We start from the raw sequence: 11,792 nt of genomic DNA, 5'->3' as shown, positions 1-11,792 counted from the left end.
TTGAGGCCAGCCTGGTCTACAGAGTGAGTTCCAGGATAGCCAGAGCTATACAGAGAAACCCTGTCTTGGAAAACCAAAAAATAAAAAATTTAAAAATTCCAGTTCCAGGGGAATTTGATGCCTTCTTTTGACTTCCATGAGCATTAGATATACATGTTGTACACAGATACACATTCAGGCAAAACAGGCACACGCACAGAAATAAATATATAAATGAATCTCTAAAATTTATCTCTAAAATTTAAAAAATATTAAGTTCAGAAACACACTTGACTTCAGGAATTTTGGTAATCATGACCCTAATTACTTGGCTGAGCCCAATTAAGTATTTGCATATATAATCCCTGCTAGAAACCAAGTTTAGCAACATGCAGGGGAGTCCTCACCTTTGATATCAAGCTGGGCATGAATGATATTGCCCATGACAGAGGTTAGGTGGAGGTTTTTGACAGTTTCCTTGGCACCCCGAGTGCTGGTGAAGAGCACACGGGCTAGGCCTAGGTGCTTTCGAGTGCGGGGATGAAGAAGGATCTCTACTTCTTCCACCTCACCATATTTCCGGCACATATCCTTCAAGAAGGTTTCCCGCACATTGTCATTGAGCCTCGCAAAAGTTACTTCCTTCAGTGGAATCTGTCCAATATAGAACTCATCCAGCTGTGGAAAGACAAGAATTAGTCTCGGGTTTCCATAATGAGAAGTTTCCTTACTATTCGGGAAACTTCAGAGACATCCATGAGATTAAGACAAATCTGGGAGACTGATGTGTTAGGAAGTCAAGGGGGATCATGAGACCTACTAGCATTGACCTGTTTTTCAATTCCTCTTATGACAAATAGCAACAACTGGGAAGAAAAGACACATAAAACATAAGAATTAACATACACAGGAGAAAGAGGTAGAAGAAAATCATCTATTAGTTCAGGGCAACAGACTAGCATAGGCTAGATACTAGAAACACAAAAACAAGAAAGGTTCCCATTCAGAAATGAGACAAGACAGTGCTGAGTGTGCTGTGCACTCTTACAATACTAGCACATAGGAGGCTGAAGCACGAGGATTCTCAGTTCAAGGCCAGTGGCTACCTACGGAGTACTTGTGTCAAAAAAAAAAAAAGATAAGCCACATATAAATAATCCAAATATAACACAGTGGTAGCAGAGGTGTAGACAGAGAATATGGGAGCCAAAACATAGGATCCTTCATACAGAGAAAAATCAGGAAAAAGATTCACAAAGATGCTATGATTCTTTCTGGACTTTGTAGATGCTTAAAAGTTTACCAAAACAACAGACTTCCAAGACATGAGGTCTATCCACCCTGACATTTTCTAAACAATGGAAACTGTCTGGTGGTGTATTATACAAGGTTATGGTGTCAAAGTAATAAGGCCTGTCCAGATCAATAACCATACATGTCAATGCCTCAAAACAGACTTCGGATGCCAGCCAGATGGCTCAGTGGGTACGGACACTTGTCACCAGACCTGACAACTGCCCCTAGGACCCATGGTGAACATCAATTCCCACAAGTTGTGCTCTAACTTCTACATGTGCACCATGGCATGCAAGCTTGTCTGTGAATGTATACATATGATAAGTAATGTAATAAAAACGAAAAGCAGACTTGGAAAACAAAATAAAATAAAAACATTAAAACCTGTGACAAATAACAGCAAGATGGAGCCTAAAACTGAGGAGAGAGCCATAGAGACCAAGATGGAGCCTAAAACTGAGGAGAGAGCCACAGAAACCAAGCAAACACCGGACTCTGCATGAAGAATGGAAACCCAAAGATTAAGACAAAAGCAAAGAACTACTGGATGACTGTAGGTCTCCAGCTTGTGCACCTGAATATCTAGTATTGCCATTTATCAGACAAGAGAAAGTGAGGAGAGAAGGACTCGGGGAAGATGGATGATGAGTTTGTGTCTCAGTAGATGTTGGCAGGAAGGAGGTACAAGTAAACATTCAGGCAAAGAAAGCTTTCAGTGAAGCTGCTCAAGAAAGGGGGGGGGGCGGATCCAGAGGGGTGAAGGCACTGCACAAATCACTTTAGCAATAATCAGTAAAAGAAAACAAAAACAAAAAACAACATTAGGAGGAGACAAAGAACCACCATTTTTCTAGACAGCCCAAAGCTTGAAGACTATCCTACTAAAGTAGGAAACGAAGCTGCTCTTACAAACAAGATAGAGGCGCACATGCAATGACAGCGAGAACAGATGACTCCAAGTGGGCAGTGGTCTTAGCGGTATCCTTAATTGCTGAATATCCTGGGTATCCTACTGTCACGTGGCTTCAGAATACCCACCTATCATACCTCATCCTTCCAGACACCAATGCTCTTGTCATCAGATAGAATATTAGCACCCACCTCAGCTATACAAGTATACCTTCTGTCCAAACCATGTCAGTCTCACAAACTTGAAAAGCAATGAGACCTGGCTGTCACTGTTCCTTCAGAACAGACACTTCGGTAGGCTATGTGAAGACCAGGGTGCTAGGATCCTTGACACTCTCCAAGGACCAACATGCTGGGAGACCAGCAGGCACTTACCTTAAACTTAGGAACAGGGAGGGAAAAGTCTCTGTTTTTGGACCTGACATGACAGCGGGGGTCCTGGAGGTCTTCCACGGGGGTATACTTTGAGTCCTAACAAAGAAAGCAGAAAGAGATGAAACCAGGCTGAAATTTTACCAGCCTATTGACTCTTATAAAGCCCATGGAGAAGCCAACATACGGAAGTGCTGGAATAGCTTGCTCATTCTCAAAAAGAGACCAAGCTACAGGTATAGGAAGCCTGGGTGTTGAATACTGAACAGGGGAGAGTGGGGAGGAGAGACTGGAGGTCCAAATAAGTCAAGAAAAGATCTAGGGCACTCACACTGACACTGAAGTGGACTCCATCATAGCGGTACACCTTCTGAGAAGGCCTTCGCAAAGCAGGGTCCAGAGCAGGATCCACTATGAGCTTGTAGTTCCGCCACTGGAAGCTCGGGGCTTTCTGCCCATCTCCCCCACCTTCCTGGTCCATCTCTGCTCATTTACACTGTCAGGAAAAGAGGGATACGGAATGGGGGTCCACGACTTAGGCCTGACTCCCTTGCTGTCCCCTTCAATGGCTAGCCCAGATTCCAGGTTCTCACATCAGCCCAGTTTCCGCACCTCAAGCATGACCTATGGCTCCCTCGGATCTTGCCTGGAGGACCCGGGTTCACTACAGCACTCCATTCCTCTCCACCCCCAATTCTACCCTCAGGGCCCAGGCCCATCTCGCGCCCCCTTACCTTCCCGCTCTCCCTAGCGCGCCCCACTTGGCCTCCACGCAAGACCCCTCCCCCGTCCCCTGGCAGGCCCCGCCCCCTCCCGCCTCCTCACCGGCCAGCGGCCCGGGCCGAGCCCCGCTCCCGCTCCCACACAGCCGCTCGCGTCCCCGCGCCCCGATCCTCCGAACCAGAGGTGGCACCTCTCCGGGGCGTTGGAAACACCGCGAGACCAAGCCTGAGACCCAGCTTCGGTCCCTGAATCCGGGCGGGGGGGTGGGGGGAGGTAACGCGCGCCGCTGCCCTCTCCTCCCGCCCGGGCGCGTTCGGTGCCCCCCCCACCCCGCCGGCGCGCACGCGCGCCAGGGCCCTACTCACCCGCTCGTGGCGAGCGGCTCACCCTCCCCCCACCGCGCGCAGCACCTCAGCGGCGCGAGGCGGCGGCGGCGGCGGCGGCAGCGCGAGACCCGGCCCCGCAGCGGTGGCGGCGGCGGCGCCCCCCCACCACCACCTCCCCGGCGCGCGCACCAAACACCACCGCCACCTGCACGAGGCCCAGCGGGCACGGCGTCCGCATCCGCACTTTCGCTACGAGTACTGCGGGGAGATCCACGGGGCCGAGGGTAGCGGCCTTGCCTCGGCCGGCGGCCTGTAAGGCTCGGGAGTTGTAGCCCAGGGAGCCTGAAGATGGGCCGCATTCCCCGCAGAGTGGACTGCACCACCCTGATCCAGCTGCTCCGGCCTTGGGGTTCCTGACGAATCGGCGGCGACGAAAGCTGCGACAAGCCCCTGAGGGAAGGGGGGCGGAGCGAGGGGGAGGACGCCAGCCGGAGCTCGGGAGATTTGAGTGGTGCGTCCGACGACGCAGATTCGCGAGGCGGGCGGGGCAAATGAGTGGACAGGATGCGCGCTCCTTCGCTCCTCTTCCCTGCCCCTTCCTTGCGCAGCCCAAATGCCTATGAGGCTGCAGTGCAGATTCGCCACCGGTCTGGGCTTTGGCCGTCACCTCTTCTCACCTGCGGTAGAGTCAAGGAAATGACGCCTGGTTCGCCCAGCCCTGTTGGCAGAGTCGACCGATATTCCTGGATATTTTTTTTTAGTAGAACAACTCAAGGAGGAGCACACTTCCTGCTTAGTGTGAGATGGTTACAAGGAAGAAGTCTTCTCAGCGTTTCATGAAAATTTTCAGGCGAGAAAAGCTGCCCAAATAATCCTAAGGAGTCGGGTAGCGAATCTGCGGATCCTGTTGTGGGCGGGGCTAACGAGAGGGGCGTGGCCAGGCGTGCGGAGCACGGCGTAACGGGCAGCTTCCCGTAGAATCCACCAAAACCTGGGAAGGAAGGGAGGTGGAAAAATACAACCCGAAGGGGTGACTCAGGCCCTTTGCCTCCCGACGCACATAATGAAATGATCGGTTCCTTCCCGCTTTTCTAGTCGGGCTCCTGAGTTTTTCAGACAGCATGACATCGAACTTGATATATAACGGAGGATGGCCTCGAACTCCTGATCCCTTTGCCTCTATCTCTTGAGTACTGGAATTACAGGTGTGCACACCATAACCTGTCTGTAGCATGCTGGGAAATCTAACTCAGGGCTTTCTGCGTGCTAACCCTAGTTACACTTCCCTTGGGCTAGTTTTAAAGTGTTCGTTTTGGCTATAGGGAGTTGTCACTTGTGGTTAAAATTTAAAGCTGTCTCAGGTTTCTGTTGAGCTTAAAAGAGGCATAAAGACCCTTAAGTGGGTCCTATAAAGAGTAAAGGTCTGAATGTAACCCAGATATCCTTGGGCAGACCTTAGGCAAGAGCTCCCTATGCTCATAGGATCCCGCTGCCAAGCTTAAGGACAGACCCGGCTCAGGCTTCACTTGGGAACCGGGAGCTGAGATCTTCCCAAGGTTCAACACCCTTTTCATCTGGTGAATACAGGCTCTCTGATCTCTGGAAGAACTGCTCTCTTGCCAAGTCTTCTGAGCTGAAGATGCCTTAAGTGGCTCTCTACAAGACCTTCTCATTGTAGGATGCTGGGCAAGCCCTTGACTTCCTTAGTTTCAGGTTATCCCTCCAGAATGGATGGCTATCGGTCACAAAAGACTTACTGCCACGCTCATAACAGTGGGAGGGAAAAATTATTGGAGCCTGGTTTCACACATTTTAACTGGCCACTTCAAGTAATACAAAGGAGAGTAATGTGTACCAGATCTGTCACCATAAGACCAGACAGTAGGATTTATACTCTCAAATGATGAGGCTGAGGGAAAAACACATAGGAAGGCACAGAGATGAGGTTCTTTTGATTTGTCCCAATTAAAGGGTACCCATTCCCTTTCTCTCTTCCAGAAATCCCTTGAAGATGGTAAAGGTAATTGGGGTCACAGACTAACTCTGTGACTTTGGGTCAGATCAGCCTCTTGGCCTCAGCTGCCTCTCAAAAATGGGAAATATAGAACTTGTTTATTGAGATGTCTGTGATGACTAAATGAGAGAACTTATGAATAGTCCCATAAGATGAAGGGATCGTTCAAGAAAGAAACTTAGATAAAATCCCAAGTTAGGAACAAGAGTTCGGAGGCCTTAGTCTGGGAATAACTGTTAGCACATTCAGAACTTTACCAGGGATATTACCTCCATGCAGCCCTTAGAACAAAGCTTACTCAAGGTTCCCCTTCATCTCAGTCACAGCCATAGGGAACATATGTGAGACACACTTTATTTACAAAACAAGGTGCATCAAAAATTCAGTGTCGGTCGGTGGTGGCGCATGCCTTTAATCCCAGCACATGGGAGGCAGAGGCAGGTGGATCTCTCTGAGTTCAAGGCCAGCCTGGTCTACAGAGAGAGTTCCAGGACAGCCAGAGCAACATACATAGTGAGACTCTGGCTTGAAAAACAAACAACACATCAGTGTTTGAAGACGAGAGCTCTGCATACTAAGGGCTAAATTTTCTCCCTTACAAACTCACCCAACCCTTGTCAAGCTAGCTGCATGACCTCTCACTCTTCAAAGATTTCTCCTCCCCTGGCTCTGGTCAAAGCCTCTAAGTGCCTAGTGGAGTGGGACAGACCACCGCCAGTTACCACGTGTGAAGTGGCTCACCTGAGGAGCCCATGTGAAATCTCCCAGGATGCCAGCTGTAAAGCAGATTACAGATAAGCAAGGGCTGACTGCCTCGAGGACAGTTGTGCAGGTATGTCACCTTCCTAGAGGGGCAAGCAACTGCTCAGTGCCACCAAGGTTCTCATTAGGGCCTCCTTTCCTCTCAGCTACGCCAGGATCGTTAAGACTGGGACAGTCTCTTGTCCCTCAAGCAGAGTAGAATTTACAAAACCCACTGGAACGCGATGACAGGGATTATCCCCAGGAGTGTGGGATTCTGAGCAGGAATTTGGCTCTACCTGAGAGCTTACAGGAGGTGGCCCAACCCTAGGGCCAGGAACGAGGTCTGTAGATCCCTGGGGTTTCTGAGGCAATGCTTGCAATGGTCTAAAGCCAGGTTTACACAGCCTGCAGCTCCCCCTGCAGGCGACTGAGTTCCTCCAGCTCCTGTTTGTGGCGGTCTGTCTTGTGGGCTACCAGGGATCGGTAGAAATGTAGGGCAAAGGCCATAAACACTAGTCCCACAGGTACCATGATTGCTGTGGAGGCCATGGCTGCCTGCCAACCTGGTCCATGAGCACTACCACACACTTGCCGGGGTGGACAGGCTTTGGAAGGCTGTTGTGATGTGGTTATAGAAGCAGAGGACGGTGTGAGGTTAGAAGCTAAACTAAGGGAGACAGTCACAGGTGGCACCTGGGACATAGGTACCACAGGAGCTGGCTTGTCCATGGGTGCCCCAATGGGCACAAACTTGACCCAGCCCACCAGAACAACTTCAGCCAGGAAGAGAAAGGTGCCCAAGGCAGTAGAGAAGCCCCAGGCCAGCTCCACATATCGGTGGAGTCGCTGGTGTGGTGACTGGTGGACAGAGTTGAGATTGTGGATGTTGCTCACGGCTTCAATGTGGGGCAGCAGACATGTGGAGACCATAAGTGCAAACAGGTGCACAGCTACTAACACAGTGGTGCAGGCACTAAATGCCACCAGCAGGCCTGGTGGGTATTCATGATCGTTTTCCAGCTGCACCTCCACCATGGCCACCTGTGGGCACAAGAAGGAAGACACTGAGTCCCTACAACATGTCTTTGTCAGGTGTTTTGCTTTGCCTGTTTAGAATCATGACTGCAACATCCCTAAAACTTAGAGCAGTGCCTAGAAGAAGATACTCAGCTCCCCCCACCCCAACCCCCTTTTTTGGTAGTATCTTGCTTTTTTTTTTTTTTTAAGATTTATTTATTATATGTAAGTACACTATAGCTGTCCTCAGACACACCAGAAGAGGGCATCAGATCTCATCATAGGTGGTTGTGAGCCACCATGTGGTTGCTGGGATTTGAACTTAGGACCTTCGTAAGAGCAGTCAGTGTTCTTAACTGCTGAGCCATCTCTTCAGCCCCAGTATTTTGCTCTTATAAGTTAAAGCTAGCCTGGAACTTGCTGGGTAGTGCAGGTTGAGCTGAAACTTGCAATCCTTCTGCCGTAGCTTTCCTGAGTGATTTTACCTCAGTCTCAAAGGGGCTGGCTTACATTTTTCTGAGCTTTTGTTTTATGGTTTTTTTGTTGTTTTTTTAAGACGGTTTCTCTGTGTAGCCCTGGCTGTCCTGGAACTCACTCTGTAGACCAGGCTGGCCTCAAATTCAGAAATTTGCCTGCCTCTGCCTCCCAAGTGCTGGGATCAAAGGCGTGTGCCACCACCGCCTGGCATTTTTCTGAGCTTTTACCTGGCTATAATATACTGGCTAAAAAATAGACTCGGGCTGGGAATGTATTTTGATAGTAGCAGCCTTAGCACTCACATCACTCTAGGTTTAATCCCCAACCCATAATAAATACAAAATAAAAAGCAGGCTCAGGCTGGTGTAGTGCTACATGCCTTCTAGAATGTGGGGAGCTGAAACAGGAAAATAACCTATGTTTCTCCCAATGGTTAAAACTTCATCTCAAGTCAGGCAGTGGTGGTGGCGCACACCTTTATTGCCAGCGCTTGGGAGGCCAGATTTCTGAGTCGGAGGCCAGCCTGGTCAACAGAGTGAGTTCCAGGACAGCCAGGGCTACACAGAAAAACCCTGTCTCCAAAAAACAAAACAAAACAAAAAAAATGTCAGAGAAAAAAAAATCATGATAGCTCCAAAGCAAGCAAAAATCCTCTGGGCTGTTTGGGTCGGCTCTCAGTTCTACAATTTGTTGTTCCCTCACAACAGTCTATTAGTCCAGACTTGTCTCAAATTCACTACCCTCCTACTTCAGTGTCCTGAGCAGGGTTACGGTCATATGACCTTGAGCGACCGTGTAATCTCTGAGCAAGTGCCTCCCTCAGTTTTCTAAATGAAAAAATGGGGACAATAGCTTCACTGAGAAAGTTAATACTAGACATGAAATATTCTATGACTAGAGTCAGGCACAGACTATTAGAGTTGATGCTAATGTCCAAGGCACAAAGAGAAAAAACCCAAAAGGTACTAAGTGCCAACTCCTAAAACTCAAGAAGCTTCATGTTTCCAAATCAACCTAAAAACTTGTCATATCTAGTCACACCACATCTGCATTCAAATGTGCCAACTATTCAGGATGAATCACGGCTGTTCATTTTCGACAGGTCAGGGAGTCTCTATGACTCCACCCAGCTAGCCTGCACTTTGCACACATTTGTGATGATGGACAAGTTTGGGCTTTAAAGCCAGGCTGCTGAAGTCAAAATCCTGCCTCGAGCTTGCAGTACAGTCCAACATGTCTCAGCACCTCGGCCCTTTGCTCCTAGGAATGCCTGCCACTGTACCAGGTACTCAACATTTAGTGTGTGTTGAGACAGGATTTCATGAAGCCCAGGGTAGCCTTCACTCTCTGTATATCCAACAACAACTTTGGATTTTTTATTTCTGCCTCAAGTGCTAGGATTATAGGTGTGCTCTACCATACATGGGTTTTTTTGTTTGTTTTTGTTTTTTTTAATGTAAATTAAATGTAGGATTTCCTGAATAGTAGGCAAATACTCTACCAACTAGGTTAGATTTACAGCCTGTGAATATGATTTGAATGTTAATTTAACTTCAGGCTACCTAGCTTTTAAGAGGATTTCTCCCCATTTCTGTTTCTTAAGGATCCCCGAGTTTACTCTGGGGCTAGAAGGAAAGGTACAGGAGGGCCTTCAGAAAATAGAGTATTTTGGGGAACTGGGCCACCACAGATAGTAGGCATGTGTGTTCACAAACCAGGATCTGGGCCAGGCTTAATTCTAGTGTCTCCCAAGGTCCAACCTGGGGGCGTTCTCTGTCAGGACCGGGGGCAGCCCTCGTTCCCAGAACCTACACATTCAGCCTACTGATCCTCAGAGAAAGCCCTCTTACACTAACCCCCAACCATCTGCAACTTCTGCAGACTGTACTGTCCCTTTAGGAGCAGGCAGAGACATGGGGCTCAAACAGAAGCTGCAGTGTCCTTTTTTTTTTTTTTTTTTTTGGTTTTTTCGAGACAGGGTTTCTCTGTATAGCCCTGGCTGTCCTGGAACTCACTCTGGAGACCAGGCTGGCCTCGAACTCAGAAATCCGCCTGCCTCTGCCTCCCAAGTGCTGGGATTAGAAGCTGCAGTGCCCTTTTGTGGTGCTGATTCCTTACAGTCAAATGTCCTCAGGAACTGTGGGGCTGTTTGGGGGGAAATTAGGCCCCTTACAAGCACCACAGACCAAGAGCAACCTTTAGGATTACAGATTCATTCAGATATTGAGGTTACAGAACAAAGGGAGGTATTGACCTAAGTTACTTCTATATAACCTCACCTTAGCTCCCTCCAAGATCTATTTACACAAGGGTATATTATGAAGGTTGCTCTCCTCCCTCCAAATGTGAAGAAAACTGAACCAAGCAGAGGTTCAGTCCACACCCATACCCTGCTGAGCATCCTTGTCAAAATAGCAGCTTCCATCCAGTCTAGTTAGCACGCTGTTCTAGAAGAACCTCCTTTGCTAAGTGGAGCTTGTTTTAACACACCTAGTTCTAGGGGCTCTCCGTAAGAACCCCAGGTCCTCCTGGACAAAAGCTTGGCAGACCACAAAGACAGCACCTTCTATGAGCTCACAACTTCCTTCAGATGGCAGAGGGTGGATGTTGGCTCGGGGCCGCACAACTGGCTGTAAGTAGGGAGGAACCAGGACACATCTGCAGGCGCTCTCTGGAATCTTGAGTCCCACTTCCGGGGGCCACTGCTGGGACCGTTAGCTGACATTATCCTCCCACACCTGCAGTTTATCAGACTCGCTTATCGGCTAGCTCCCAGAACAGCTTCCTTCCCAGCAGGTTCCTCACTTGTTTCTTCGTTTTCCCGGCAATTCTAGCATTCCCTGTGCCTTCTGCGAGATGGGGGTATCTTTCTGAGAATGGGCCCTTCAGTCAGTCTCTTCCATACCCTATCCCCCTTCCCCGATCTGGTTGATATAGGATATCATTCAGCTCTGACTGCCTTTCAACTCTCGAGGACTTGGTAACTAAGCCACTTCGACAACAGACTTTCCCCCCACCACCCCCAACCAGTTTGCATCTGCGGACCTCTTCACTCCCTTCTTCCATGACACTTCTGGGACCCATATTCATTCTGTCTGTTTATATTCCTAGAGCCGTGCCCTACTACAACCCTGTCCCTGACCCAAAGGACTTTCCCAGTCCCTTGGGATTTCGCTCCTTCTTTTACCCTAAAGAAACCCTTTTACTTAGTCCTGTACTGGGGATCCATTTTCTTGACTTCTCCCACCACGTGCTTCACCCACCCCGTGTACCCCCTCCCACCCCTCACCATGGCGAAGCCCGACAGCAGAGCAGATGTGCGGCTGGAGGCTTTGAGCTTAGCCCGGCTGAGGTAGAGGCGGCGCCAGCTGAGCGCCCGCAGAGAGTGCTGACTGGCCCCCATAAGGTCCAGGTAGCCGCGGTGCACGAACTCCCGGTACGTGGCTGAGCCCGCGGGGCTGTCCACCTCTGGGTTCAGCGGGGCCTGTTCGCCCGTGTCCCCCTCGCTGCCCTTCATCCTGACAGCGGTTACACCACAAGCGCCGACGGTCAAGAAGGGGCTGAGGCGCCTTGTATCCCCAAGGAGGGACGGCCCGAGCCCGGGCGGGACCCCATCCTGGGTGGCAAGGCGGACCCAGTGGGAATAGTTACGGATGCGTCTAGAAGGCCCAGGGGCCGAAACAGGAACTGGGGCAGGGGCGGAGCCCGGTGACCACATGATTGGGTGGAGCCGTGAGACCGAACCCCCGCAATCTGCCCATAGCCAGGGATCTCCAGGGACCCCCTAACCCAGGCCACCAACGTAAATGCCCAGACACAGCTTCCACTGGGAGTTTGCGGGCCTCAGACCACCCAGTGTACACCTGGACATTCACAGGTGTCCAGACTTCCATACTCCTCTTTGAGCAGTCATCTCAGGAAAAGTAAGCCCATTT

The 11,792-nt window shown here is 49.8% G+C and overlaps 2 protein-coding genes across 7 annotated transcripts in view; both read right to left on the bottom strand.

The window, feature by feature from the left end:
* Setd1a (SET domain containing 1A, histone lysine methyltransferase) overlaps positions 1-4,483 on the bottom strand; it is a 24,960-nt gene extending 20,477 nt beyond the window's left edge. The window contains exons 1-4 of one of the 6 annotated variants that reach the window (XM_031388431.1): positions 4,283-4,483; positions 2,888-3,052; positions 2,560-2,655; positions 387-657 (exon numbers count right to left, since the gene is read on the bottom strand). In XM_031388431.1, the coding sequence (XP_031244291.1) occupies positions 387-657; positions 2,560-2,655; positions 2,888-3,037 (517 nt within the window). In that variant the 5' untranslated portion in view covers positions 3,038-3,052; positions 4,283-4,483. The other 5 variants (XM_031388428.1, XM_031388430.1, XM_031388427.1 and 2 more) reach the window with 5 other exon arrangements.
* Positions 4,484-5,953: 1,470 nt separating this feature from the next.
* Positions 5,954-11,763, bottom strand: Orai3 (ORAI calcium release-activated calcium modulator 3). Its single transcript, XM_031388438.1, has 2 exons — positions 11,147-11,763; positions 5,954-7,404 (listed from the first exon to the last, which is right to left on the bottom strand). Exons 1-2 carry the CDS (start codon positions 11,573-11,575, stop codon positions 6,760-6,762), a joined length of 1,074 nt encoding a protein of 357 aa, XP_031244298.1. The 5' UTR covers positions 11,576-11,763; the 3' UTR covers positions 5,954-6,759.
* Positions 11,764-11,792: the final 29 nt, after the last annotated feature.

This window comes from Mastomys coucha, unplaced genomic scaffold, assembly GCF_008632895.1.
Source record: "Mastomys coucha isolate ucsf_1 unplaced genomic scaffold, UCSF_Mcou_1 pScaffold21, whole genome shotgun sequence".
Lineage (NCBI taxonomy): Eukaryota > Metazoa > Chordata > Mammalia > Rodentia > Muridae > Mastomys > Mastomys coucha.
This window is presented reverse-complemented; position numbering and strand designations above follow the sequence as displayed.